The sequence below is a fragment of the Leucopleurus acutus genome (genome assembly GCF_964270905.1).
Source record: "Leucopleurus acutus genome assembly, chromosome: 7".
In the NCBI taxonomy this organism is placed as follows: domain Eukaryota; kingdom Metazoa; phylum Chordata; class Mammalia; order Artiodactyla; family Delphinidae; genus Leucopleurus; species Leucopleurus acutus.
Window position 1 is genome coordinate 707,787 of NC_139150.1, and position 25,587 is coordinate 733,373.

The 25,587-nt window shown below is 64.6% G+C and overlaps 5 protein-coding genes across 6 annotated transcripts; 2 read left to right on the forward strand and 3 right to left on the reverse strand.

The window, feature by feature from the left end:
• Window positions 1-704: 704 nt before the first annotated feature.
• Window positions 705-2,218, reverse strand: LOC309964606 (ring finger protein-like; the record flags this gene model as incomplete). The annotated part of the gene is made up of 3 exons (XM_082843714.1): window positions 705-1,446; window positions 1,616-1,800; window positions 2,159-2,218. The coding sequence occupies 3 exons, from the start codon at window positions 2,216-2,218 to the stop codon at window positions 705-707; spliced, it is 987 nt and encodes a 328-aa protein (XP_082699840.1).
• NDOR1 (NADPH dependent diflavin oxidoreductase 1) lies at window positions 2,080-10,330 on the reverse strand. 2 transcript variants are annotated; one of them, XM_082842912.1, is made up of 14 exons: window positions 10,124-10,330; window positions 9,709-9,786; window positions 6,030-6,127; window positions 4,890-4,988; window positions 4,708-4,809; window positions 4,407-4,616; window positions 4,072-4,193; window positions 3,735-3,955; window positions 3,546-3,653; window positions 3,263-3,377; window positions 2,991-3,137; window positions 2,787-2,905; window positions 2,625-2,719; window positions 2,080-2,485 (listed from the first exon to the last, which is right to left on the reverse strand). In XM_082842912.1, the coding sequence occupies exons 1-14, from the start codon at window positions 10,283-10,285 to the stop codon at window positions 2,362-2,364; spliced, it is 1,800 nt and encodes a 599-aa protein (XP_082699038.1). In that variant the 5' UTR covers window positions 10,286-10,330; the 3' UTR covers window positions 2,080-2,361. The 2 variants fall into 2 exon arrangements, with proteins under 2 accessions (XP_082699038.1, XP_082699037.1); XM_082842911.1 differs by having other exon boundaries at window positions 2,080-2,540.
• A 92-nt stretch (window positions 10,331-10,422) lies between these two features.
• On the forward strand, window positions 10,423-11,915 carry TMEM203 (transmembrane protein 203). The gene has a single exon (XM_082842950.1). The coding sequence runs from the start codon at window positions 10,632-10,634 to the stop codon at window positions 11,040-11,042; it is 411 nt and encodes a 136-aa protein (XP_082699076.1). The 5' UTR covers window positions 10,423-10,631; the 3' UTR covers window positions 11,043-11,915.
• A 2,327-nt stretch (window positions 11,916-14,242) lies between these two features.
• On the forward strand, window positions 14,243-22,591 carry TPRN (taperin). Its single transcript, XM_082842907.1, has 4 exons — window positions 14,243-16,084; window positions 21,579-21,846; window positions 21,943-22,049; window positions 22,168-22,591. Exons 1-4 carry the CDS (start codon window positions 14,270-14,272, stop codon window positions 22,228-22,230), a joined length of 2,253 nt encoding a protein of 750 aa, XP_082699033.1. The 5' UTR covers window positions 14,243-14,269; the 3' UTR covers window positions 22,231-22,591.
• A 1,330-nt stretch (window positions 22,592-23,921) lies between these two features.
• SSNA1 (SS nuclear autoantigen 1) lies at window positions 23,922-25,584 on the reverse strand. The gene is made up of 3 exons (XM_082842953.1): window positions 25,477-25,584; window positions 24,801-25,000; window positions 23,922-24,461 (listed from the first exon to the last, which is right to left on the reverse strand). Exons 1-3 carry the CDS (start codon window positions 25,526-25,528, stop codon window positions 24,354-24,356), a joined length of 360 nt encoding a protein of 119 aa, XP_082699079.1. The 5' UTR covers window positions 25,529-25,584; the 3' UTR covers window positions 23,922-24,353.
• Window positions 25,585-25,587: the final 3 nt, after the last annotated feature.

Below are 25,587 nucleotides of genomic sequence, written 5' to 3' on the forward strand. Positions count from 1 at the left end.
TAAAGGCCCCGGCTCCCCGAAGGGAGGTCACAGAGGAGGCAGGGGCAGAACTGGGGCCCAGCTTGGTGCTCTGCGTCTCCAGGGCCTGGCTGGGCCCACGTCCCTTGAAGCTGAGGGGCGTGTGCTGACCCTCCGGCTGTTCAGGGTCGCCACTTGGATCCTGACTGGCCAGGTGAGCAGGCCCTCTGTGGGCTGGGCCTGTGCGGCAGGAGCCCTCCCCTCGGCTACCCTGACCTTCAGGGAACACACGCTGGCCCTTATCTGGAACGCGGGCAGGTGGGGGGCCTGCAGCCCCGGCCCAGGGCTCCGCCCACTCCAAGGACTCGACTCCCTGCCATTGCACCCGTCCCGTCCCGCTCCTGCAGGCAGGCCAGGTGGCAGGGCGGCGACAGCCCGGCAGCAGTGTGGGGCCTGTCCATCGAGGGGCACTTGAGGCCCGTGTCACAGAGCTCCTCCAGTGCTGTCCTGGGCGTCAGTGGCTCATGTCCGGGCAGCAGGGCAGTCTGGAGTCCCTGGCTGGGTCAGATGCTGAACACAGGCTCCTGGGTGGCCCTGCCCGGGTGCTGGGTCTCGGTTGAAGGCTAGTGCCCCGGTCACCCTTGGGTCCTTCAGCCTGGTCATCGGGCCTCAGGGCCTCCTGTCCGCTGGCGGCCATGGCTGTCCCAGACCCAGGCCGTGCTGGTGGCGGCCGTGACGGGCTCTGCTTAGCGGCGGGAGCTGTCCAGCAGCACGAAGAGCAGCCCCAGCAGCGCGAGTGGGGCGAAGATGAGCAGCAGCCCCAGCAGCTCGAGGGCCAGCAGCCCCAGCAGCGCCAGGCGGCGGGCGCAGGGCCCCCGTTCCCGCAGGGCCCAGAGCCGGGAGCCCAGGCAGGGCGGGCAGGGCAGAAAGGGCAGGCAGCCTCGGCTGCCCACAGGCCCCGGCAGGAAGCGCAGCTGGTAGCGGTGCTCTAGGGAGGCCCAGGGCCCGGGGCCCCGGCGGGGCGGCATGGGGAGGGCGTTGGGCGCAGGGCGCTGGGGCCCATCGGCTTGGAGCAGCTCCTCCTGCAGCCGGCAGATCGCCCACTCGAGCGTGGGTGTTTTCTGGCGACACAGCGGGCAGCACACCCGGCCCAGGTCAGCACTGGGGGCTGCACCCAACAGCCGGTGCAGGCAGCCCACACACAGGCCGTGGCCGCAGTTCAGCAGGGTGAGGCAGTGCTCCCCGGGCCCGTAGGCCTCAGTGCAGATGGGGCACTCCTCGTCCTCGTCCTCGTCCTCGTTCTCTGTGGGCCGGGCCCAGGGGCGGGCCGAGGCTGCGGCCCCCAGCAGGGGCTCACTGTCTGGAGTCCTGGTACCCTGGGGGCTCCCAAGGGCCCCGCTGTCCGACCCATTATCTACCAGCACTTGGCGCAGAGGGTCCAGGTGCTCAGGGCCCAGGGAGGCCAAAGGCAGACTGGTGAGCCCAGAGCTGAGGTCAGCAGGGCCATGAGTGGGGGCCCCAGGGCACAGTTCAGGGGCGGTGCCTCCAGGGCAGGGGTCGGGATGGGTGGGTGGGGACCCCAGGGCGGCGACGGGGCAGGCCGGGGCTGTGAAGGTCAGTGTGGCCCTCCGGGGCTGGGGCACGGCCTGGCACTGACCTTGCAGCGACTGCCTCCTCCTCCTGGCTCCAGGCCCCACTCAGAATAAACTTCACTCGGGCCCCAACAGCCGTGCCAGCTGCGGGCGGCTCCTGGGCCCAGCGTGCCGTCCCGTCCCCAAGAGGCTCTGCCAGGCCCAGCCGCAGCGATCCCTGTGTCAGCCAGCTGTATTCTAGGCGGCGGCGCTGTGGGCAGGCCAGCCTAACTCCTCCAGCAGGAATTCCACTCCCGGGGTGGGGACACCGAGCACACGTCCCTCCCCCACCAGCCTGGGCCCCGCCCCGCCCCTCCCACCCGAGGCCCCGCCCTCTCCCTCCCAGGGCCCTGGGCTGCTCTGCCCTGGGCTGGGAGGGGACGGTCGACGCCAGCCTTGCCTGGTGCCTCTCCAGGCCTCCCCCTACTGGGCCGTCAGGGCCAGGGCAGAGCTTGTACAAGGAGGGCAAACAGCTGGCACCCACCGCGTGAGAATCGGGCACCGAGGTGGGGGGCTGAGCAACGGCGCCCTCGCGGCCAGCAGGGCGGGTGAGCTGTGGGCCCACCCACCACCTGAGAAGCACTATGGCACAAGGAAGAGCAGGTAAGAAGCGGCCGCCCAGAGCCCATCCTTTATTGCTCAGGCTGTACGGTGTGGGCCGCCTGGGGGTCTCCTCCCGCTGCTCGGGGTCTGTGCAGGAGGGAGAGCTGACTGTCCTCCCAGCTGGGACTGGACAGGGAGAGAGGTAACAATGGTCTCCAGAGAGCAGAAGTCAGAGTGGCCGTGGCCAACAGCAGGACGGCTCCTCAGGCCCACGTCTCGGTCTGGAAACGCAGGGTCCGCTGGAGCCTGGCGAGGTAGGCGGCCGCGGCGGGGCCGGAGAGCCCGCCCTCCTCCTGGAAGATGGACGTCAGGGCGTCCGACACATCAGCTGGCATGTACTTGGCGTTGCTGGAGGGAAAGGCAGGCTAGGGCTCAGCACGGTCGGAGTCCCCAGGGGACTGGTCCCCTGCCACGACCTGCGTCCGGGCTCACCCCGCCAGGTAGAAGTGAGCGCCCCGGAGATCCAGCAGCCCCCACACCAGCGGCCCGAGCTCCCGGAGCCGGTGCTGCACGTACACCTTCTGCTCCTGCAGGGCGGGGGGACGGGGTGAGTCTGCGCCCCCCAGCGTCCCTCCCCGCCCCCCACACACCCACCTGCTCCCGGGAGAAGGCCGTGACGAGAGTCAGGCAGCCCCGCGTCTGCAGCTCCTTCCACTCGGCCTCCCAGTAGAAGTCCTGGTCCCGCTGGCGGCAACCGAAGAACAAGACGTTTCCTGGGGAAGCGCGGGGGCCTTGAGCCAGGACTTGGGCCCTCGAGGTTCAGCCCGGCCGCCACCCCACCTGAGACTCTGTGCTCACCGGTCTCACCCTGGGCCACTCGCTCCTGGATGGCCGCTCGGAAGGGGGCCACGCCAGTGCCTGGCCCCACCATGATCACAGGCGTGTCTGGTGTCTTTGGGAACGTCAGGCCCCCGGACCGCACCCACAGGGGCACCCGAACAGGTCCTATCGCGGGAGGGAGGCGGCGTGAAGAAGCTCGGAGGCCCAGGGCCCTAGCCCGGGACTGGCTGTGGTGCACGCGGGGGAACGGGGCCTGCGCACGGCCCCCCGCCCCAGAGAGCCAGGGTCACCTTGCCCAGGGTCCAGAGACGCCAGCCAGTTGGAACAGAGGCCCCGGCGGGGCTCCTTGAGGCGCGTCTGGTACTGCACCACTGCCACGAGAATCTGCAGCCTCGAGGGGTGGGCCTGGGGGAGGGGACAGTGGGTACCCTGCCCTGCTTCAGGCTCCAGCCCCTTCACCCGGCTGGGTCCCAGTGGCCGGTGAGGGTTGGGAAAGGCCCGAAGCCCTCACGCAGGGCCCCGCTGCCCACCCTGGTGGCCCCGGCCCTGGCTGCCCCGAGGCCGGCCCCTCACCAGCAGAGAGGAGGCAATGGAAAAGGCCCGCGGCCGGATCAGGGGGATGAGGTCCAACAGGTAGTCCGGGGGGATGGCGCCAGCCGTGTGTGGGAAGTCGCACAGCACCTGGCGGAGACAGCCTCAGGAGGGCTGCGGCTGGAACGGCCACACACGCCCGCCCGCCCGCCCGCCTGCCCCTGCCTGCACCTCCAGGACCGTCCTGCGGGGCCGGGTGCAGTACTCGCACAGCTCCTCCTGGCCCTGGGCTGAGCTGAACTCCAGCAGCTTCTCCCGCTCGAGCTCATGGCAGGAGAGGCAGGCCAAGAGCTCAAAGAAGGAGCGGCGGGGGACGCTGGCGATGTCCAGGTACTGGGACACGAGGCGCTGAATGGAGCAGGGCTGGGGCAGCCGCGCGGGGCAGGGGACACCTGCAGTGGGGAACGGGAGGCTGTGGGGGCTGGGGACGCGGGTGGGGGCAGCCCGGGGGCTGGGGACACGGAAGAGGGCGCAGTGCACGGTGGCAGCAGCGGCGGCTGGGGCTCACCCGGCTCCCGGGGCTGCAGCGTGAAGTGCTGGTCAGGGTCCAGGCCCAGTGCCTGACAGAACTGCTGGACGTGGCTGGACGTGTTCTCGGGCTGTATCAGCACCACGTCGCCGGCCACAAAGCTGTGGGGGACACCCAGGGCTCTGGGGGACTTCAGAGGAAGGAAACAAGCGGCCAGGGAGGCCGGGGGCGGTCCTTGGTCCCCCCTCCCTGGCCGCCGTCTCTCTTCTCTTCCCCGCTGAGTGCCCGCTTTGGAAGAGGACCTGCTGAACCCCAGACCACGGTCCCCCCTGCTGCGGCCATGCCCCCCACGGGCCCCCAGGACCAGCCCTCACCTGACCCCAGAGCCCGTGATGTCGAACTCAATCAGCCGAACATCCTGGAAGTGTGAGGGGCCGGTGACCCTCTGATTGGTGACCATGGGTGCCAGGAAGGGCTGTAACTCTGAAGGGGGTCCCTGAGGGTCTGCCCCGGCCACACACAGCTCCTCAGAGCACGTGCTGGGGACCTCCTGGAGGAACTTCAGGGTGAACTTGGAGGGCCAGCTGTGAAGGGGGAAGACACTTGTCGGACCACTGGCCAGCCTGGACGAGCAGCCTGCTGCGCCTGCAGGCGCCGCCCCAAGGCCACACTTACGGGATTCCGGGCGGGCTCAGGCCGAGGTCAAGGGGCAAAGGGTGCGGCCCCAGCACCTTCTCCCACAGGTCGTGCAGCCAGGGGTCGATGGTGGCGTCGGGCCTGCAGAGAGCACGTGCACCCTGGTCTGGGGACCCCGCTCCCGGCTGGGCCTGCAGGAGGGTGCTCCGCCCCCCACTCACCCCAGCTCGTGCTGGTCATCGCCCAGGCACACGGGCAGGAGGGCGCTGCCCCCGAGCTGCAGCAGCCGTCGGTGCAGCTTCTTGGCCACAAAGTTGAACCTACAGAGAGACGCAGGCTGGCGCTGATCCGGGCCCCAGGCGGGGGCAGGAGGGAAGCACCCAGCTGGCTGCGCAGGGTGGAGGGTCCCAAGTCTTCCTGGGGTCACTTCGCTGCTCCCTGAAGGGCAGCTCCTCGCGGAGCCACTGTCAACGGATAGGTCTCTCACCCCTCCTGTGGGCGCGCCCACCAGCAGGAATGGATGTCTACGTTACGCACTGAACAGAACCCCTAAGCCCCCGTAGGCAAGGATAACTATGCCACCCATTTTCTGTCCTTTTCACCTGGACGACTGCAGGCCTCGTGCTGCGTCCGGCTCTGGAAGTGTCTGTACCCAGCGACCCCTCCCTCAGCTCCTGTGCTGCACAGTTACGGTTTTAATATCTTGGGAACCTAACGCCATGCATACCCTTGAACACAAAGCCCTCTGTACTTCCCCAAGAAATAACGCATAGCGATAGCATTCTCTGCTTAGGACATGGCTACGTTGTGAAAACGTTGAAAGAAAAAAAGCCGGAGCAGGCAGTCCCATGGCCACGTCCAGGGAAGTGCTGGCTTCAGGGCGGCTCCCAGGGGCTGGGGTCTTCTGTGCCTGCCGCCTGTTCGCAGCTCACTGTTCTATGTGCTCTTCGCAAGCCCAAATGTCTCATGAAAGGCTGTTTATAAAAGTGGGGGAAGAGCAGGTAGGCCTTTGCTGCCCTACGTCACACGGTGACAGGTGACGCTGGCTCAGACCTCGGACGTCCGGCTCCAAACATCACCTCCTGCCCTGGAAGGTGCCTTGGGCGTGGCCCCAGCCTGGCGCCCACCTTGCCGCCCTGCCCACTTCCTGCATGGATCTGGCCTGCCCTCCGAGCCCTGGGGCCTCTGGCCATGGAGGAGGTGCCCGCCAGAGAGTATCTGTGGGACGAGGACGCATGGCCAGGGCCACATCCCGAAGTGGGAGCCCTGGGGGCTGGGCCACCCAGCCCTCTGCCGGGACACCCTGTGCTTGACCCCAAAGACAGTCTCTGCAGGCCAGCAGCCTGCCCACCCTTACTCACTTGGCGTAAGATGAGTCCCCAAGGCCCAGGACAGCAAAGTCCATCTGACAGAGGGAGGTTGATGGCAGGTTCCTCCGGAAGATGAACCTCCAGAAGCTCTACAGCAGGAGAGATCGAGCCCGAGTCCCTCTCCTTCCGACTGCAGGGCCACCCGCTGGGCAGCCCGTGCAGCAGCACATCCCGTTCCACTCCCTGCCCTGGCCTCCCTGCAGGCCGACAGAGGTGCTTTACACAAAGCTCCCCTTCACCTTTGGCCACTGGTGACCTGAGCCCTGAGACACTGCCCTCTGGGTACGGTCCAGGTTTCGCCTCACAGCCCACCTCCCTTCTGCTTTGTACCTGGCCAGACAGAGGCCCCCTGGGGTGGAGGGGTCCTGGGCCTGTCGGGGCACAATTCTGCCTACTGGCCCTGGACTGCTCCCTGGAGTTCTCAAGACTTTCCTGCATGGGCCACCGCTGGGGACCACGCCTGCTCTGCCTCCTGAGACCCCCTGCTCATTCCTGCTTAGACCTTGTCTCAGGCAGGCTGTGGAGCACCCCAGGGTGCTTCCTGAGAAAGGGTCCAGAGAAGATGCAATTCCCACGGCTTATGTCTGAAAACGCCGGGCCTCCCCTCACGCTGCCTGGTAGACAGCAGGGCACACTTTACAGGAAATCGTCTTCCCCGAGAGCCTGAAGCTTTGCTCTGAGCTGGTCCAACCGCGTGATCGCTGCCGAGAAGCCAGCGTCGCTCTGTGCCCTGCTCTGTCCCTCGCTAGACACCTGGGCACTCTCTGCGCCCAGCAGCTGAAACCCACAGGAGACGTGTGTCAGCGGGAGCCCTGTTCACACCCCACGGGCCCTTCCTGGGCACATGGTGGGCTCGCGGGCTGGAGACTCGTCCTTCAGTCTTGTTGCTTCCCTTGGTAATTCCCTCACCACTCTTCCCGTTTCGAGGCTACTGGAATAATCTCGGAATTCTGATATTATCTTTCGTTTCCTATCTCGTTATATTCTCTCGGAGGATTTCTCGATGTTATCTTCTGATCTGGTATCATTTTAAGCAGTGTTTCCTCGTCCGTAGCTCTGCCCAGGTTTTGCGTTTCTGTCCCAAGGGTGCCAAGCTCTCCCTTGTCGCAGATGGAACCCTGGCTGCTCCGCCCCCGCTCCGCCGGGTTCCGCTTGTGCTTCTCCTGGTCACTGTCCTTCACGGGGGTCTTTCCTTGAGAGCGTAGTCATTCTTTCTGCTCTATGTGTACTTAAGAATCTGATAGAGGGGGATTCTCTGGTGGCGCAATGGCTAAGAATCCACCTGCCAGGGCTTCCCTGGTGGCGCAGTGGTTGAGAATCCGCCTGCCAATGCAGGGGACACGGGTCAAGCCCTGGTCTGGGAAGATCCCACATGCCGCGGAGCGATGAAGCCCGTGCGCCACAACTACTGAACCTGTGCTCTAGAGCCCGCGTGCCACAACTACTGAAGCCCGTGTGCCTAGAGCCCATGCTCCGCAACAAGAGAAGCCACCGCGACAAATAGCCCCTGCTCGACACAACTAGAGAAAGCCCGCACGCAGCAACGGAGACCCAATGCGGCCAAAAAATAAATAAATAAATTTATTAAAAAAAAAAAGCACTGATAGAAAACCCCAAGTTCGCGCCTGTCACCAGTGGGGCAAGGCCCTGGCTGCCTGGGAGGGCACACCTGGCCAGTGTCCTCAGAGGACCGTGACAAGGAGGCTGGGCTCTCCCTGTTTAGTGTGCAGCCGGTCCAGGGGCCCCTGGTCTGAGCCTCTCAAAGGAGCCTCCAGTCCGTGCTATGTTGGGAGGGCCCCATCCTGACCACTTCCGTAGGGTGTCCATCCCGGCACTCTGCCCTCCTTTATCCACCCTCGTCCCAGTGTCACTGTCACCACCTTCATGCTGTTGGATTCCGACGTGAAGTCTGTACCTCTGCCAGCTGACCTGACGGAGGTCTTCATCGCCTCCCTCGCCCCACCCTGTGTCTCTGGCATCCACCATCCTCCTGCCTTTGGTCTTCCAGACTTGCCTCCTCTCCTGTGCGCGCTCCTGTGTGGGCTCTCCCACAGCATCCCCACTCCAACCCAGTTCTTCAACCTTCTGCCTCCTTTCCCCCACCAACATTTAAACAGGCCTGCGTTTCTCCGTCTCACGAGTATCCTCTTTTTAACCCCTTAGCCCCACTCAGAGCAATAAGCCTTTTTGAATTGTTTCGTGTACAGATGTTCCTCAAGGCTTCTCTCCCCGAGATCACCAGCAGTCCCTTTGCTGATAAAGCCCAGCAATGCCTCTCGGGCCTCTCCCTGCAGCTCTGAGTGCCGGAGACCATCCTCTGGAAACAGCCAGCTCTCTGCCCTTGACCTTGGAGATGGTGTGCTCCCTCTTCTTGCCCATGGGGCCGCTTTCCCGCCCCTCACAGGCTTTTCTCAACCTTCCACGCCCTTCGTGCTTAGGGCAGCTGCCCTGGGGGAGGGAGGCGCCCCCTCTCTCTCGCCTCCACATTCTGGTCACTGTGACATCCACCTCCACCCCGGATCCTCACCGGGGCTCCAGACCAGCTGCGCGTCTCCACCCGGGTGATGTCCAGGCACCTCACCCTCCCTATTCTCTTGCTTCTGTGCCTGGAACCACCATCCATCCTACTACCTGAGCCCAATTTCCTGTCTTGATTCCACCTTCTTTCTCATCTTTGAGATATGATTACACATTCGATCCACTCTACCTTAACATCTCTGGAGTGGGTCCACGTTCCTCTACTCTGCCACCATCCTGGCTCAAGCCACCAGGCTCTTGGCTGTGCTGTGCCCCCCCCCCCCCCGCATTGTCCCTGCTCTCCTGCAGCCTGTTCCCCCTGCAGACAAGTGCTAGTTTTGCTAGAATACGAACGTGACCACGTCATCCCATGGGTTCCCTGGCCCTTTGTTTCAAGTCCATCTGCCTCCCTGTGACTGCTGGGCTTCTTGGGATCTGACCTGGCTGCCTGGCCCCTTCTCCTCTCCAACCCCAACCATCCTGAACTGCTTTCTGCTCATCCCAGAGGCTGGGCTGTTTTTCTCCTCTGCAGAGGCTGCTCCCTCTTTCCTGGTGCCTGGCTAGCCCCCACTTATCCTTCAGGACTTAGCCTATACACCTTTCTTCTAGAAAGCTCTCCCTGAACTCCCAGAATGAGCTAGATAGCCCTTATTAATGCTCCCATAACATCTGGCATTTTCCCTGGAAGCATGCACTTCCTGGCATAGTAACTACCCATTCAACTCTTTCACTTTTGCTGTATTTTGAGCTCCGAAAGGGTAGAAACGTGACTACTGGGTTCATAGCCAGATTCCCAGCACTAGATTATGTTCGGAATACAGTGTGTGCTCAAAAGACGGTCAAAGAATCGAAGAATGTTCCCTGAAGGTCAGTTTTGAAATACACACAAGACCCATAAGAGATTTATATATAGTCCTGGAAAAACATGAAAAGCTAAAGTGGTCGCCTGTGAAGAGTTTATTAAGATGGACAACCAGAGCCCCCAGCTCCACCGAAAGCTCTCCTCCCAAATCCATGGCTGACGTGCAGCAGATATAGTAGGGCAACTATGTATTGTGCTTCTCAAGACTTTCCAGGCAATGAAAATGGGGTGAGGGCCGAAGGCAGGGATCTGAGCTCCTAGGCACAGTAAGCCACTTCAGGTCAGCCTTACCTTCATGTTGTCCGGGGGCTCTCCTTGGCCTGTAGTTGCACAAACAAATATCACCAGGGGCTCATTTATCAGATTCACCTCAACAAAAAGACACATATGTAAGGCCTCGGGCTGTAATGACCAGGCATCCTCCCAGCAGCCTGGCTCCGTCTCCTTCACTCAGAAAGATGGGGTAAATGTACTTAACACCCGCGAACGGCTGGCCTGCCTTCTCTCTTTCAGGGTCCACCCTCCTACCTCACCCCCTCCTCCATGTGCTAAGCTGGCCGCTGTTCCCAAGCTTTCTCGGCCCCTAAATCTGCCGTAACGGAAGGGCCCGCTCTTAGACAAAACGCGGCGCCCTAGGGTCAAGGGCTCTGGGGGCCGGAACCCCAAGCCTGCTGGGTCTCCCCGCCGAGGCCCAGGGAGCCCTCACCACGGGGTAGGAGTCCAGGGCCTGCACCCGGCAGCCAAGCTCCCTGCGCCGGGCCTCGCGCCTCAGCCTCTCCGACACATCTTCGGCTGTGCCTGTCTGGCTGCCGAAGAGCACCAGAAGCCGCGTGTTCGGCATCGGGGTGCGCCCCGGGGTCCCCTGCATTCAGAAACTGGACCGGCAGGCAGCTCCCGCTGGCCCGGGCGGCCGGGATCGGCTCGGACTTCCGACTTCCGGCGTCGGCCGGAAGTGACGCCCTTGGGCCGCGCCCGGCGGGGCATGGCGTCCGAACAAGGCGGTCGTCGGCTGGCGGCCAGTGCTGGGTCCCGGGCGGGGGCCGGGGGATTGGCTGCATACCGGGGCCGAGGGCCGGGGCAGGCGGGGTCGCTTTCTGCCTCTCGCTGGCCGCGGCGGCGACGGCGGCAGGCGCCAGCGAGGCCCGTGGGGAGTGGCGGCGCAGCCTGGCGGGTGGCACCGTCGGCCGGGCCCTGGCCCGCGCTCAACCGGCGCGATGCTTTTCTCGCTCCGGGAGCTGGTGCAGTGGCTGGGCTTCGCTACGTTCGAGATCTTCGTGCACCTGTTGGCCCTGCTGGTGTTCTCCGTGCTGCTGGCCCTGCGTGTGGACGGCCTGGCTCCCGGCCTCTCCTGGTGGAACGTGTTCGTGCCCTTCTTCGCCGCTGACGGGCTCAGCACCTACTTCACCACTATCGTCTCCGTGCGCCTCTTCCAGGATGGAGAGAAGCGGCTGGCTGTGCTCCGCCTTTTCTGGGTCCTCACGGTTCTTGGCCTGAAGTTCGTCTTCGAGATGTTGTTGTGCCAGAAGCTGGTGGAGCAGACTCGGGAGCTCTGGTTTGGCCTGATCACGTCTCCGGTCTTCATTCTCCTGCAGCTGCTCATGATCCGTGCCTGCCGGGTCAACTAGCCTCGCAGAAGATAAGCTAGAATGCGGGACCCCAGGCTGAGGTCCCACTTCCGCCGCACCGGAGGAGAAGTCTGGGTCTGAAAGCCAGCTTGTGCCCTGCTGGGTGCCCAGCTTTCTATCAGTCATCTCTGAAATGGTTCCCTCAGCAGGGCTAAAAAGAGCAGCCTTGATTCTTAAAACGTATTCCCTCTTGTTTCATCCTTTGAATAGCTAATCTTGAATTGAGATCCTAAGAAGGATCCTGAGAAGGCCAGACAGTCCTGAACTCCTCTGACAGTTGGAAACGGCATATAAGTAAAATGTCCTGATGAGCTCTGAGTATTTTCATGGCTCCTGGGAAAGTACCCACTGTGCAAAGGCTGCAAAGCTGGACTCGGATCTCCCCTGGCCAGCAGTGCTGACCTGAGAGCTTACTGCCCCATCCCCCCAGACAAGACTTCCTTAGATGCTTGAGCTCTAAAAAGTGTAAACCAGCTTGTGTCTCCTCCCCAGTTGCGCTGGGGAGGATGGCTCTTTCTTCATTCCAGCCCAGGCAGACAGGAGTATGTTGAATAAGCATGATCGGGACCCTATCTGGATATCTGTCGCCTGAGAAAAGAACTTGCTTTCAACGCGCTGCTTGTCTACCTATCCCAGCAGATTGCAGTGTCACGACTTTTCCACCACCTCATGGCCGGCACTGTTAGTGCACCTGAGACCTTTAGGCCGCCCTAAGGGACCAGAGAGAGGAACAGGTGCTCTGACGCGCATAGCCATTGAGACCTACACGTGGGAAGTTTGCAGATGGTCTCAGGCCACGCCTGTTGGCCTAAGGGCTTTGGTTTGATGCCAGTCAGGTGCCAAATGAGAACATTTGCTGAGATAAAAATAAAATAAGAGAATGTTTTGCTGAAATGCACAGTGGTTGCCTGACCTTTTGAGGGTGAAATGAGATGAACGCTGAGACGCTCCCTGCTGTGTGGTGTAGCTGGTTACAGAGCTGAGGTTGTGAGGGGGGGTGCTGGAACTTGGCTAGAGCGTACTGGGTGGATGGGGGCCAGTTCCCTTGGAGAATCCCTGCTTCCTGCCTAGGGAGCCAGGGTGAAGACAACCCAGGTGGACCAGTGTTGAGGACCTACCAAGCAGTTTGTGTGACATCAGAGTCTTTGTGGGCCTTGCTGATCTGCAGAGCAGGGGTCAGCAGTCTGTGGCCTGGGGTCTGTTTCTGTGCTGCCCATCAGCTAAGAATAACTTTTCCATTTTCAAAGGGTTGTAAAAACAAAGAAGAATGTGACAGAAAGCGAATGTGGCCTGCAGTGTCCAGGGTCTCTCAGTCTTGGCACAGTTGGCCTTTTGGGTCGGATCACTGCTGTGTGTGCAGAGGGAGGAGCCGTTCTGAGCATCGTAGAGTGTTTAGCGGCATCCCTGGCCTCCACTCACTAGATGCCAATAGCAACCCTCACTTGGGACAACCACAAGTGTCTCCTGGAGGACAAAACTGTCCCTGGTAAGAACCACTGGGCTAAAATATTTACCGTATGGCCCTTTACAGAACATGTCTTTGGAGCCTTGTTCTAGTGAAGCAGCTTCATGACGCCTGTCCTGGGATGGATGCTGCACGGCCTGAACCATTGATATGCTTGAGTTGGAGGCTGGTGTAGTTTGTGCCGCAGCTACAAAACTGTCTCCTACCCAGGATTGGCATAACTTGTGTCAAAGCCAGGTACAAGCTGACCGTTGGGAGCGGGTTTCCTTTTCATGTTATTCTTAGTTTGTTTTGTTGCCCCCTGTTGTGTTCTGGTAGTTCAGGATTAGGTAATCCTGTCGGCATAGATGTGATGGGCATAAGAAGGCTTAGCTTCCTTCGGAAAGGTGGTTTGAGCAGAGTCCTGAAGGAACACTTGACCTCTGGAAGGCCGTAATCCAGTTTCTCTTCTCCAGCTGAATAAACAGGGCTGTTAAAGTACCGTTAACGTAGTGGTAGCTGCAGACTGCCATGGGATCCAGAAGCTGCGAAGGGCCCTGGGTTGAAACCTGCCCCTGGTCTCTGCAGAGCCCCGGGCGCTCTTGGAGCCTGGTCCCTGACAGGTTAGTGGTGTGGGACTCAGTAGTGTCATTTTTGAACATCTGCTGACTGTAGGGCAGGTGATGGAAAGGCAGGTAACATTTGTCCTTGCCTGTGCCCACCAATTTCCCCTTCTCTCCTTGGCTCCCACAGGCCTGAAAGATTGTGGTGGGCACTGTGCAGCCCTCCACGGAGAGTGAACTTCCTCACGGCAAGTAGGCAGAGAAGCTGTGCCCACAGGGTTAGCCTTGGGATGGGGCCGGTTCAGCGGCTGAATGGAATACACGCCCGGGCTTTTGTGGCTCAGCGTTGGAGAGTTGTGGGCCTGCTTGTGTGCGAGGAGAGAGTCCCCTGCCTCTGTGCCTGCTCACAGCTTCCGCACTCCCGTCCGTGTTTGCTGGGCCCTGGATGACAAAGTGCGGGTAGAGAGTTTCCACCACCTGTCTGAGCCACAGAGTGGATTCTGGGGGCCGGCAAAAGCTAGGGATTTCTGAGAAACCGGTTCCTCAGCACTGGTTGGGGCTCCAGCATTGGCATGTCCGTTAAGGCCTGTAGGGGACCGAGGACCGCAGGTGGGCAGTCCCTGGACCCGGAGGGTCCTGGACCGGGAGGCAAGAGGCTGGCGTGCAGCCGGCACACCGCCCACGGGAGCGGGACAGTCTTCCGGTCCCGGGTTGGCCCTTCCTCCACCGTGCTTTCCGCGGGGGTAACAGGCGTGCAGGGTGCTGGCACGACGAGGAGGGACCAAACCCGGCCAAGGTCATACGCGACCTGGGGCCCAGGGGTCCGACCCGCCCACCGGCCAGGATGCACTCCCTCCGGGCTCCGCCCCGCGGGCGCGGCGGGCCAAGGGAGCAGAGGCGGAAGTGGGGGCCTCCACGGAGCGGCGTGAGGCGTCGCGGGCGTGTCCAAGGGGGCCTCCCCAATGGGGACCGGCTCCAGCGATGGGCGCTGCTCCACTGAGGCCCGCGGGAAGGCGGGGTCGGGGAGAGCGTTCTCCAATCAGCACGGCTGGCCATCCTCCCTCCCATAGGTGAGGCTGCCGGGCGCGGGGCGGGTCTGAACAGGCCTCCCCCAATGGGCGGCGGCCAGGGGGCGTGGCCGCGGCGCGAAGGCCGGCGGCGGGCGGCGGGCGGCGGCCGCAGTTCCCGGCGCGCGCTGGCTCCGGCGGCCGCTCCGCAGCATGGCAGGCCTGGGGCGGCCGAGCCCGGCGCCCCGCGCCACGATGCCCGCCTGGAAGCGAGAGATCCTGGAGCGGAAGCGGGCCAAGCTGGCGGCTTTGGGCGGGGGCGCGGCGCCGGGCGCTGGGGCGGGCGCGGAGGAACCCGCGGGGCCGGCGGCCGAGCCGCTGGTGCTGGCCGAGAGCCTGGGCCCGCTGCGCGAGAACCCGTTCATGCGGCTCGAGTCGGAGCGACGGCACGGGGCGCGGCGCGGCGGGGCCGCCGGCGCGGCGGGGCCGGGGACGCGGCCCGCGCAACATCTGCTGGAGCTGTACCGCTGCGTGCCCGGCGTGCGCACCATCCGTGCCGACAACATCCTCATTATCGAGTCGGCGCCCGGCTTCCCTCCCTCTCCCGTCCCCGGCCCCGGGCCGGGCCCGGCTGCCCGCATCCGCGCCGCCGAGGTGCTCGTGTACGAGGCGCCGCCACCTCCCGGCCGCGTTAGCCGCCTGCTCCAGAAGTTCGACCCGCCGGCCGCGCCGCGCCGCCGTGGGAGCCCGGAACGCGGCCGCCCGGTGCCGCCGCCCTCCCCGGGTCCGGCCCTGGTCCCGCGCGTGGGCGAGCGCGCCGCCTGCTTCCAGCCCGAGCCCGAGCGCTGCGGCGCAGGCCCCGGCCCCGGGCCCCGGCGCAGCGACTTCCTGCACAAGACCGGCAGCAACTCCTTCACTGTACATCCACGGGGCCTGCGCCGCAGCGCGGGCACTCGCCCACTCCCCAACGGGCCCGCGGCCCCCGAGCGCCGGGCCGGCGCTGCCAACGGCCTCACGGGCTCCGCGCCTGGGCCGGGCGAGTGGAAGCCAAAGGTGGAGTTGGGGGAGGCCCCCGCCCACCCTCTCCCCAGCCCCGGAACCCCCAGTGCCACTCTAGCCGCGCCCCCGGCATTGCCCACGCTCAGCCCTGCTAGTGCCACTCCCAACCAGCGCCAGTGGGTCTCCGCGGCCACCAGCGCCAACGACTCCTTCGAGATACTGCCGGCCTCCAAGCCAGACATGGACACGATCCCTGCCGGGGACCTCCAGGCCCGGGCTCTGGCCAGCCTTCGCATGAACTCTCGAAACTCTTTCGTGTTCATCCCCAAGCGCAAGACCTCCGGGGCCCCTCCTGCGGAAGGGAGGCAGTCCGTGGGGCCTCCAGAGGGAGAAGTTGGCTGGGCCTCCCAGCACCAGGAGCGTGAAGCCCAGCAGGTGCCTGGAGCAGATGGTGTGTTTGCCGGTGGGAGGAGCCCCTCGGGGGTCGAGGAGGGAGGCTGCCCCGTGCCAGGCACTACTCTCGTGGACTGGACCGTTAGGTGGCAGAGGCTGTCTTCACCACCCCTGTCCCCACTGGTCGCCACTGAAGCTGAGCCTGCCCAGGGCTTTGGCTTGACCAAGAATGGCAGAGAGCCTGGGAGGCCAGGGCTGCCCGTCACCTTCATTGATGAGGTGGACTCTGAGGACGAGGTTCCCCAAGAAGCCAAACTGCCCTGCCCCGGGGCTGGTGTGCCTCCCCAGTACCACCCGCATCCCACCGGGCCTGGGCACCTGTCAGAGCTTCAGCACCGAGGTGGCAACACCTTCACGGTGGTGCCCAAGAGGAAGCCAGGGGCCCTGCAGGCCAACGGGGAGGCTAGGCCGAGGGAAGCTGAGGAAGAGGGGCCGGGCAGCCTTTCGGAGCCCCCTGCTGCCTTGGGGACCTCAGTGAAGAAGCGCTACCCCACTGTGCATGAGATTGAGGTGATTGGCGGCTACCTGGCCCTGCAGAAGTCCTGTCTCATCAAGGCCGGCTCTTCAAGAAAGAAGGTCAGTGGTGGCGAGTCACAGAGCTGTGGGTATAGCATGTGCCTTGTTCCCAGGACACCTCCTGGCCTGGGTGTGGGATGGCTTCTACGTGGACCAGAGGAGAGCTGGAGCTGGGTGGCTGTGTAAGCTCCAGGAGAGGTCAAGCTGTGGGGGAATCCCTGGCCTGGGTTCCAGCGGAACCCTAATGACCCTGGGGCTGCGGGGACGGCTTGCCTGCTCTGTACCTTGAAAGGCTGGTGGGGAGGGTCAGTTCAGCCAGGGCTTCGTCTGCTTGTTGGTTCTCGGGGCCCTGTCTGGAATTGGCTGGGCAGGACTGTCCCTTTGTAGGTCCCGCTGTTGGCTCCACCCCGGCCTGGCTTTGAAGGGTGGCCTGGCATGTTTTTCTGGAGTCTATGCACGTAGGAGGTGCCAGGATGGAAGTGGAAAGGGACAGGAGACCTTTGATTTGGGTGGAGTCGGACACCTACTGTCAGCTCTCCAGAAGGCATTCTGGCCTGGAGCTTAGCAGGACTTGGCTTTGTGCGAGTGTCTGTTGAGCTCCTAGTGTGTGGCAGGCCTGGTCTGAGCCTGGGGTGTGATGCTGGGGAGCGATGAAGAGGCTCCCCTCACTGGGGAGGAGAGACTGAGGATGGAGAGAGACCCAGGTGCAGGGCCAGGAGCCTCTTGGAGCCTCACTCTCCTGGCAGGGCTGCTTGGTGGCCTGGAACCCTCTGGGCCCAAGGAGACGTTCCTCAGATTCTTCCTGGTCATTCTAGCACCTAGCACCTGTGTCAGGCCCTGGGGCAAATTCCAAGGCCATCCCCACATGACTCCAATCAGCAGGCTCGCTGGGCGGATGCACCCTCCCCCGGAACCGCTTCTCTTCTGGCTGCTGGTGTCTCGGCTCCTCCCTGAGGCCACCTCTGCCCCAGCCTCAGTTTCCTGGGGGCCCTGGGGGACGGTGATGCGCCGTGCGTCACTGGAGCCCCCTTACCCACTGTCCCGCTGGCGCTGTCTAACTAGATGCGGCGTCTCCTCTCTGTTGGCTTCCTTTGATTTCCTGCCTTGGGGTTGGCCTTGGCACTGCCCTTCCTCCCTGCATCATCCTCTCCTTCTCCAGTGAGGGCATCGGCCCTCCTGCCAGCTCCATCTGCCGGGCCAGGCATCCACACCCGTCCCCCGCAGCGCTTCTGGTGCGCCCCGAACCCCCGCCTGTCCTGCTCGTCTGACCTTGCCTCACCCTCTGCTCGGTGCTGCGGTCATCCGGTAGCCGTGGTCACCAGCCCAACCCCCATGCTTGCCCTCCCCACCTTGTCTGCTCCTCCTCCTGCTTCCTGACCCTTGATCCCAGCTGCTCTGGGAGGCGTCCTTTCCCATGCTAGCCTGGGGCGGTGGAGGTGACGGAAGCCTCCTGCTTTGTAGACCAAGGATACTGAGGCCGGTGGAGATCGGGGAGCTCGTGGGGTGGGACCCAAGTGTGAGCCCCTGTCCTAACCCGGCTGCCCTTATACTGGGAGCCTGGCCGCATCCCGGAGCCTGGTCATTCTGTCCCCAGCTGGGGGCAGAGCCGTGGGGGTCACTTGGGGCTTGGTTGGAGTGAGAAGGGCATGGTGGGGGCCTGAGGGCCTCTCGAGGCAGGAACAAGTGATGGGAGGGAAGCAGGCCCCGGTCCAGCCTGGCGCTCGGGCCAGCCTGGCCCCTGTCTCTGTGCCAGCCTGAGGGGTTGGGGGTCCAGATGGATGGTTCCTGGCATAGCCGCGTGGCCTGGCTGGGGCCGTGCCGGAGCAGCACGACCTGCTGGGGGGATCTTCTGCCTGAGCATGCAGTAGCTGCCCTGTCCAGGAAGAGCTAGGACGCCTACGGGTGGGACGAAGGCATGGGGCTGCCCAGCCCTTCAGAATGACCTTGGGCTACCCCTGGCTTTATCCACCCCTCGTCCCACTTGCCTGCTGCCCCTGGGCCTTGTCCTTGCCCAGCCCACTCCAGCCGGGCCTGTGGTTTCTATCACTGTCCTGCTCCGCCCACCCCGCGTTCCAGGGACGTGGTGGCCTGGAGGCCAGCAGGACCTTGGCGACCTCCCCGGGCAGGGGTCCTGGTCCCTTTTCCAGGGGGCAGGTGAGGTGCAGCTCTTGATGGCGTGGAGCCTGCCCCCGGGTTGCCACCTCTCCGGTGCAGGGTGTTGTGCTCTCACCTGGCCTTGGAGGGCGGCAGCCCTGCCCTGGGTAGTGGGCGCGCAGCCGGCCGGGCACGCATCCCCACTTAGTTACCTCTTGGTGGAATCACAGATGCCCTCTCTCTCCGTCCCTTGCTGGCCCAGCCGACCGCTGCAGGCCGTCGCGGCCACACCCCCTCTCGCCCCCGCCCCCAGGCTGTCCCGGTGGGTGGGGCCGGCCTGCAGCTCCGGCACACCTGCCTCCCAGGGGGTCGGCGCTGTGGGCCTCTCCCCTTTGTGAGGTGCCAGCTGGCTGGGCTCCTGCCTGTCTGGCAGCTCCTTCCCCTCCCCTTTGCCCTCCTCACTTTCTAACCCGCTGATCCCCTGCCCAGCCTGAGCGTGCCACGTCCCCACGCCCTCACCCTCGCCTGCGGTGTAGCAGTCACCCTCACCCCGACCGCTCGGGTCCTCAGATCCGAGGCGCCGCTGCCCTGGGGGCTTCTCCACCCGCTCCTACGCTGGCGGGCGCGGCCTCTCCTTTCATCCGCTCTCCCCGCAGGCGCCGCCCCCAGTGGTCTTTTTGGACCCCGGGGACCACTGGAACAGGCCTGGACCCTCCTCCACTCAGCTTCCCCACTGGTGGGGGCGGGGGAAGGCCACCCTTGATGCCCAGCAGGCGTCCCACCTGGGCTGCTGTGGGAACTTCTGGGGGGCCGTGTGTGGCCCCCGGAGCTCGGGCTGAGTGGGGGATGGCACGTGCTGGGGAGTGTGGCGTGGGGCGGGTGCTCACCCCAGACCGGGGCGGCTGGAGCCCAGCTCCCAGCCCAGACTGCAGGGTGGACACCCTTCAGTAATCCGAGCTGGGCGTGCCGGGCAGGGTGGGGTGAGGGGAACAAAGGGCTCTCTCCCCGTGAGCAGCGGGAAGTGGGCCGAGCCAGGACCCACCTGCTGGCTGCACAGTGCAGCGGGCAAAGTCCCTGAGCCCGGTGAGCAGGTGTGTGCTAGTGCCAGCCCCTGGCTGTGCCCCCCGCCGGTTCCGTCTGCCCGGGGTCTGGAGGCTGCCCCCGCCGCCCGGGCATTAGGAGTCACGTGGGGTCCTGTGACCCACAGACCCGCACTCACGAGGAGCCTGGAGACTGAAGGCGAGGTGGGACGTGACCGGAGCCTCGGGCCCCAGCTGGGCGCCGACAGGCCTGTGAGCCCCGCCCCTGCCTGGCCCGGCTGTGCCAGGCTCCGGGCCTGCTTGCACCCAGCCCCCTCGGTCTCCCTGCTCAGAGCTGGTCATGCGGACTAATGAGGGCGTGCTGATCGGCTGGGCCCTGGCAACTGGCCCTTCCCTGTCTTCAGTGGTGGGGGATGGGCCCAGAGGGCTCAGGGTCATCAGGGACAATGCCACGTACCCAGGAGCACTGTTCGCTGCGGGGCCCAGCATTGGGCCCCGGTGCTGGCAGCCCCATTCTGCCTTGGGCTCCTCCTGGGGTCTCTGTCCCCAGGTCTCAGGGAGCCAGTCTTGGGGGGCCCAGGTGACTCCATCCCCATAGGGGCCACAGGATCACCCCACACAGCTGCCCAGGTGGGACGCGCTGAGTCAAGGGCAGCCCCCAGCCCAGGGCAGGCCCCCTGTCAGTGGGGAAGCTGAGTGGAGGAGGGTCCAGGCCTGCTCCAGTCGTCCCTGGGCAGTGGGTGGGCATCTGTGGGCTCTGGTGATTACCCCGTGCCAGGCCTCTGCTCTGTTTGGCCTCGGGGTGGGGGGGGAGGCGGGGGCAGCTGGAGGTCCGGGTGGGGCCCATGCGGGGACAGTCACGAACATCTCCATCCTGGTTTAATCCATCTTTGGTGGCCGTCTGCCCGTCTGCTTGCGTCCCTGACTGCTTGTCTGTGTGGACGACCGGGGCGAGGTCAGCAGCGACAGGGCTCGCGACCTGCCCAGCAAGTGCCTGTGTGGGCCGTGCTGAGACGCGCAAGTCCAGAAGCTCGGGGGGCGGGCGGGGATGCCCACGGCTGTGCGGGGCTGTGTGTGCCCGTGGGGTGGTGGGAGGAGCGCGTTGCGCTCCTCTCTGGACACTGGCTCGGCAGGGCAATGCCTTCTACTCCTGGCCGGCCCTGCACATGTTACCCTGAGGCTGGGGTCCCTCTGCTGCCCAGGGCTGCAAGCCCGGCCCTTCTGCGAGGCCCCTCCCCGTCCTGCTGTCCCCAGGCCCCAAGGTTCTCTGCCTGGGGGCCCGACTCCCGCCCCTGGCTCTTTCCAGGGGAAGAGGAGGAACTTGAGCTGGCTGCGGTGTCCTGTGCCCTGGAGTTTAATATTTCGAGCTCCAGCAGGGCTGCTCCCATCTGCTGCAGGCGGGCAGCTCTCGTATTCATTACCGCCCTGCCAGGCCCGGCCGAGCCCTGCCGAGCAGGCCTTGGGGGACGTGCGACTCTTGTGGGGAGCCTAGTCCCGGGTCTCGGAGGGTGAGAATCCTGACCCCCAGTGCCCAAGTCCTTCTACCAGCGCCTGTCCCCATAGCCCCTCAGAACCGGCAGCCTAGTCTGGCCTCTGAGGCCTTTGGGAAAGATTTGCCGCGCATGGAATTCTGGAGCCTGCAGAGGGGGCAGGGTGGACGTGGGCCATGTGGGCAGTCGCTGACCCCCACGCGGTGCAGCCTCGAGCTACCTACCTCTGACTCAGTCTGCAAAGTGGGTGATAGCACTTGGGGCCACTTTCCCGGGGCTGGCACGTGGCAGCCGCCCGGCTTCCATGCGGGACCTTGGGGGCCTGGCTTTGGGTGTGCCGGGCCCTTGCCCAACAGTGGTGGTCCGTGCCGAGCTGGGTGGGCAGGAGCATCCGGGTGCCTGGCAAGCTGGGACGTGAACTCAGCCCTGGAGAGAGGCACCGGCCAACAGGAGGGGCTGCTGGAGGTGTAGATGTGAGCTCCCCAAGTGCAGCCTCACCTGGACCTTGCTCCTGCCGGGGAGCCTCTGGCTGGGAGATGTGGCTGGTGGTGCCCTGCCCCCCTGAGAAGGCAGACCTGCAACCCTGGGAACACCTTAGAGGCTTCTGGAGACCCTGAGGCTTTGGGCTCCTGGGGCTGGCTGGGGTCTGGCCCTTGGGAGGGGTGGGTCACTTGGGATGCGGTGATCCTGGGGTGGGGAGGGGATGGGTGAGGCCTGGGCTGCAGGTGTTTGGACATCCTGAGCCTGCAGGGTCCAGGTGGAGGGGACTTCTCTGATGAGGGGCAGCCCCCCACTTCTCAGAACCTTTGAAGGGCCAACGGAGTGTTCGGCTCTTGCGCTGGTCTGACACCCGCGCTGTACCCGCTCGGTCCCGCTGGAGGAGCCCTGTGGCTGGGCACAGCACTTTCACTGGCGTGCCTCCTGCCCTAGATGAAGATCTCCTTCAACGACAAGAGTCTGCAGACTACGTTTGAGTACCCCCCCGAGAGCTCCCTGCAGGAGGAAGAGGCAGAGGCTGAGAAGGGGAGAGACGAAGAGGAGGAGAGCGAGGAGGGGGAGGGGGAGGGGGAGCCGTCCGGCTCAGACCCGGCAGCGGCAGCGGCTGCGGCGGAGAAGCCCTTCGCGCTCTTCCTGCCCCGAGCCACGTTCGTGAACAGCGTGGGCCCCGAGAGCCCTCGGCTACCGGACGGCAGCTCCGGTGAGTGCCCGCCTGTGGGGATGGGCAGCCCAGGGGGTGGCCCGGGCCACATGATCATGCAGCCGCACATCCACCGGTGTGCCTGTCGGCCCGCAGGCCTGTCCAGCTACACTCCGAAGCACTCCGTGGCCTTCAGCAAGTGGCAGGAGCGGGCGCTGGAGCATGTGCCGAGCACGGAGGAGCCCCCGTCCAAGGAGGTCATGGTGAGCAGGGTGGGGCAGGAGGGCGGACGCCCAGGGAAGCGGGGCGTGGCGGGGGTGTGGGCGTGGTGCTCCAACGCCTGGACAAGCCCTATCGACCGCCTCTGTGTCCCTCTCTCAGCTCACCCCTGCCGGTCAGAATGACCTCGCGGACTTCCGAAGCGAGCCAGCCCTCTACTTCTGAGCCCCGCCCTACCAGGATGACGAAGGCTGAGCCCCAGGTGCCCGGGAGCTGCACCCCTTCTGCCCCACCAGGCGTGCCCTCCTACATCCCGCTCTCCCTCCCCGGGGCCTCCCAAGTAGGCCGGTACTCGAGGCCTGAGCCTGGGGCACCCGGGACTCACTCGACCCCGGCTTGGGGGCACTGCCTGTGGGGGAGGGATGGTGTCCTGCTGTACGCCATGCCCAGCGGCTGTCGGGTGCGTCTGGGGTGGGGGCTGACGGGACCCTGACACCACCCCCAGCCCACACCCCATGTCAGCCACTCCGTTTCTGATGGAACGGCAAGTCTTTTCCTGCCTCTGATGACAGACCCAATAAACAGCCCTGGATGAGGCCGCCTCTACCTTCCTTGCGTGGTCCTCGGCTGGAAAAAGGGGGAGCGGGGCTCAGGTCTGCAGGGCTATGCTGAGGCACTGGCAGCTGGGAGGCAGCCACCCACGCAGGGTGTGATGCAGGCCCAGCTTGGGTTTCTGTGCCCGGGGGAGGCAGTCCCGGGTGACACCCCACACTGCACAACCCTGGTGCCCCAGGCTCTTTCCCCACCCCTGTGGCCCTAGTTGCCCTGCTTCTCCTCCCAGCCATCCCCTTGGCTGGGAGAGGGACTTCCCTGTGCCTACCCTGTGAGCACCCCCAGTCTCTGGGGCTCCCCTTGCCTCCCAGAAGTGGCTCAGTGGGAGCTATGGTGGGAGGTGGGACGCCAGGTAAGCTCTCTGGGGTCTGGAACTCTCTGTGGGCCCGGGTGGTTGCTGCAGCTGTCGGGTCCGAAGTGGTTTCCCTGAAGGGCCAGAGCCTGGGGGTGGATGAAGTGCAGGGCAGGTGGTGGGCAGAGCCTCAGGGATCTTGCCTCCTGTTTGGATTGGAAGGTTCCCTGACCCACAAGGGCCTGCAGGAATGCTGTGGCAGGCAGACCACTCCCCTGGGGTAACGTCAGCAGGGAGGTCTGATAGATCTGGAAAAGTGACAGAAGACAGAGCTGCCCACTAGGGAGCGGCTCCCGGCTGGGCTGACTGGCTGTGCCGAGACCGGCCGTTCACAGTCCTGGCATCAGACGCAAGTCTTTTCCTCTTGGAGCACCAAGCCCACGGGAAATGCCACCTGGCCAGCCTTGGAAGGGAGGAAGGCGTTTTCTTGGGAATGGTGGGCCCAAGTTTCTGCAGACCTTCTCAACCAACACATGCTTCCCAACCCCCCTATCCCCCACGGACAGCAACTGCAGGGACCCCATGGGGGCTGACAGGCCAAGGCAGGTGGACCCATGGAGGACTCGGGATGGAAGGCAGGGCCCTGGGCTGCATGGGAGACTGGCCTGTGACCAGAGAGTGGGAGCAGGGGTGCTGCTGTCCGGCAGAATCTGGAATTACTGAGCTGGGGTGCAGCCACTCCCAGGGGACCTGAGCGCAGGAAGAGCGTCTCCTTGGGCCAGGCCTTATGCTAGAAACCAGGACCAGTGGCCCTGATGGGAGAGGTGGGTGACGGGGGTCACATGAAACGCTTAGGGGCACCCTTAGCTCTGAACGCAAGGCCGGTCACAGAGGAAGCCATCCCTTCACGGAGGAGCCGTATTACAACTGGACAAGGATTCGTATATTGACTCTAGGGGGGCCCGGCAGCCCCACACTCCTGACACAGGCAGCAGGCTGACGTGGATCTCTACAAAGACAATCTTTACTGACAGTCACAGGCCCCAGGCAAGCTCTGAGGTGAAGGAGGGCCCCAGCCCCTCCCACACTTGCCTGGGCACCTGCGGGCCGAGGGAGGGGTGACAGGACTCCCAAGGTGCTGAGACCAGAAGCGGGCCTTCCCCGCGGCCCCAGGCTGGTGTGGAGGCCTCAGTGGGACCCTGAGTAGAGCTGCCCTCCCCAGCGCCTGTGTGAGCTCAGAGCCAGGATCCCCACCTGGTGGGCTGTGCTCAGGTCTTTCCTGTCACCCAGAGCCGGTGAAGGTTGGCAGTTGCCTCTTGGCACCCCAGACACCAAGAGGAAAACGCTGCTGCCGTGAAGGACAAAGATGCTTTGAAGACAGACTTGCCGGGGGCTGAGCCGTAGAGGGGGCGCAGTGGAGGCAGGCCCTCCGCCTCTGGCCTCATCAGCTGTCCTTGCCTCCGCTGCTCCTCTGCTCGGGGGCTGCGGCCTTGGTCAGGTTCCCCGCTTCCCTCTTCAGGACACTAAGCAGAGTCTGCGAGCTCTCCAGGATCTGCGAACAGAGACACCAGCCGGTTAGCACTGCTCCTCCTGTTGGAAAGCTCCCGCGGCCCGGCCCCCCTCCCGGGCCAGGGCCTGTCTCCCCTCTGAGTCTGGCCCAAAGCCCCTTCCTCACACCCTGGGAAGCCAGGCTGAGGTCATGGCTCCTGCTGCTGCTCTGCGGCTCACAGTGCGGAACCCGCTACGCGGTGATGAGTATGGTGCCGACAACAAGACCCAGGTCACTCTGAGCACGGTATTGTCACCACGGGGGGCCTACAGCCTGTCTAGGCACCCCTGGGCCAGAAACCCTTGACGGGCTCGGTCCAGCACGCGGGCCCCCGAGCCCCACCTTGAGGTAGGCAGCCTCCGTCTCCGCGATGGTCCGATCGAACTCATTCCGAGAGGCTATCTTGCGAGCCAGGTTCTCGTTGACTCGGGCCAGCTTCTCTGTCAGCTGCCTCACCTCATTCTGCAGCCGCTGCTTCTCCTCCTCTTCCTGCTGGATCTGCCGGCACAACTCCTCCCGCTTCTGACACAGCTCTTCGATGCCTAGAGTGGGCCGAGAGAGACAGGCGCGGTGGGCCCAGAGCAGAATGGAGAGCACCGCCCCTCCAGCTCTGGAGCCCCCTGCTCTGGAGAAGAGAAGGCTAGTGGATAGTGGAGGACCCGGGTGCCGGATGGGCCACCTTTCGCCCGAGCCAAGCCAATGTCCTGCGTCCGAGGAGTCTCAGAGTTAAGGAAAGCACCGCGCGAGGCTCGAGGCGCGAGGCCGGGAGGCCGTGCGTACTCAAGCCCATCGTCCTCTGCTCACTCCACAGATACCTAGCCCTCGGGGCGGGCCACAACGCGGCTGTGCGCTGGGCAGGTCCGCACGGCGTCCGCGCAGCCCCGGCCCGCAAAGCCGCGCACGGACCGTACAACACGCTCGGCCGCGCGCTGCGGGCCAGCTACTGCCCGGGACCGCAGGCCGGCGAGCCCCACGCCCTCCCAGCCTGCCCGGCGGGCCCCACCGCTCGGCCGCTCACACTTGACCAGCTCGTTGTTGTAGTTCTGCAGCGCCGCGCCCTGCTGGGTCATGGTCGCCGCCCGGGGTCCCGGCCGCTCCAACCGCCGTTACCGCATCCGGGTCCGCGCCT

Excerpts from the sequence above, each read along its gene's own strand:
- NDOR1 (XM_082842911.1), bottom strand. The coding sequence starts at position 10,285 with ATGCAGGGGACCCCGGGGCGCACCCCGATGCCGAACACGCGGCTTCTG. Across the intron at positions 9,787-10,123 it reads CCCTGGACTCCTACCCCGTG|GTGAATCTGATAAATGAGCC; the intron begins GTGAGGGCTCCC and ends CTTTTTGTTGAG. Across the intron at positions 4,194-4,406 it reads ATCACGGGCTCTGGGGTCAG|CTTTGTGGCCGGCGACGTGG; the intron begins GTGAGGGCTGGT and ends TGTCCCCCACAG.
- TMEM203 (XM_082842950.1), top strand. The coding sequence starts at position 10,632 with ATGCTTTTCTCGCTCCGGGAGCTGGTGCAGTGGCTGGGCTTCGCTACG.
- TPRN (XM_082842907.1), top strand. The coding sequence starts at position 14,270 with ATGGCAGGCCTGGGGCGGCCGAGCCCGGCGCCCCGCGCCACGATGCCC. Across the intron at positions 16,085-21,578 it reads CCGGCTCTTCAAGAAAGAAG|ATGAAGATCTCCTTCAACGA; the intron begins GTCAGTGGTGGC and ends CTCCTGCCCTAG. Across the intron at positions 21,847-21,942 it reads GCTACCGGACGGCAGCTCCG|GCCTGTCCAGCTACACTCCG; the intron begins GTGAGTGCCCGC and ends GTCGGCCCGCAG.
- SSNA1 (XM_082842953.1), bottom strand. The coding sequence starts at position 25,528 with ATGACCCAGCAGGGCGCGGCGCTGCAGAACTACAACAACGAGCTGGTC. Across the intron at positions 25,001-25,476 it reads CAACAACGAGCTGGTCAAGT|GCATCGAAGAGCTGTGTCAG; the intron begins GTGAGCGGCCGA and ends GGCCCACTCTAG. Across the intron at positions 24,462-24,800 it reads CGGAGGCTGCCTACCTCAAG|ATCCTGGAGAGCTCGCAGAC; the intron begins GTGGGGCTCGGG and ends CTCTGTTCGCAG.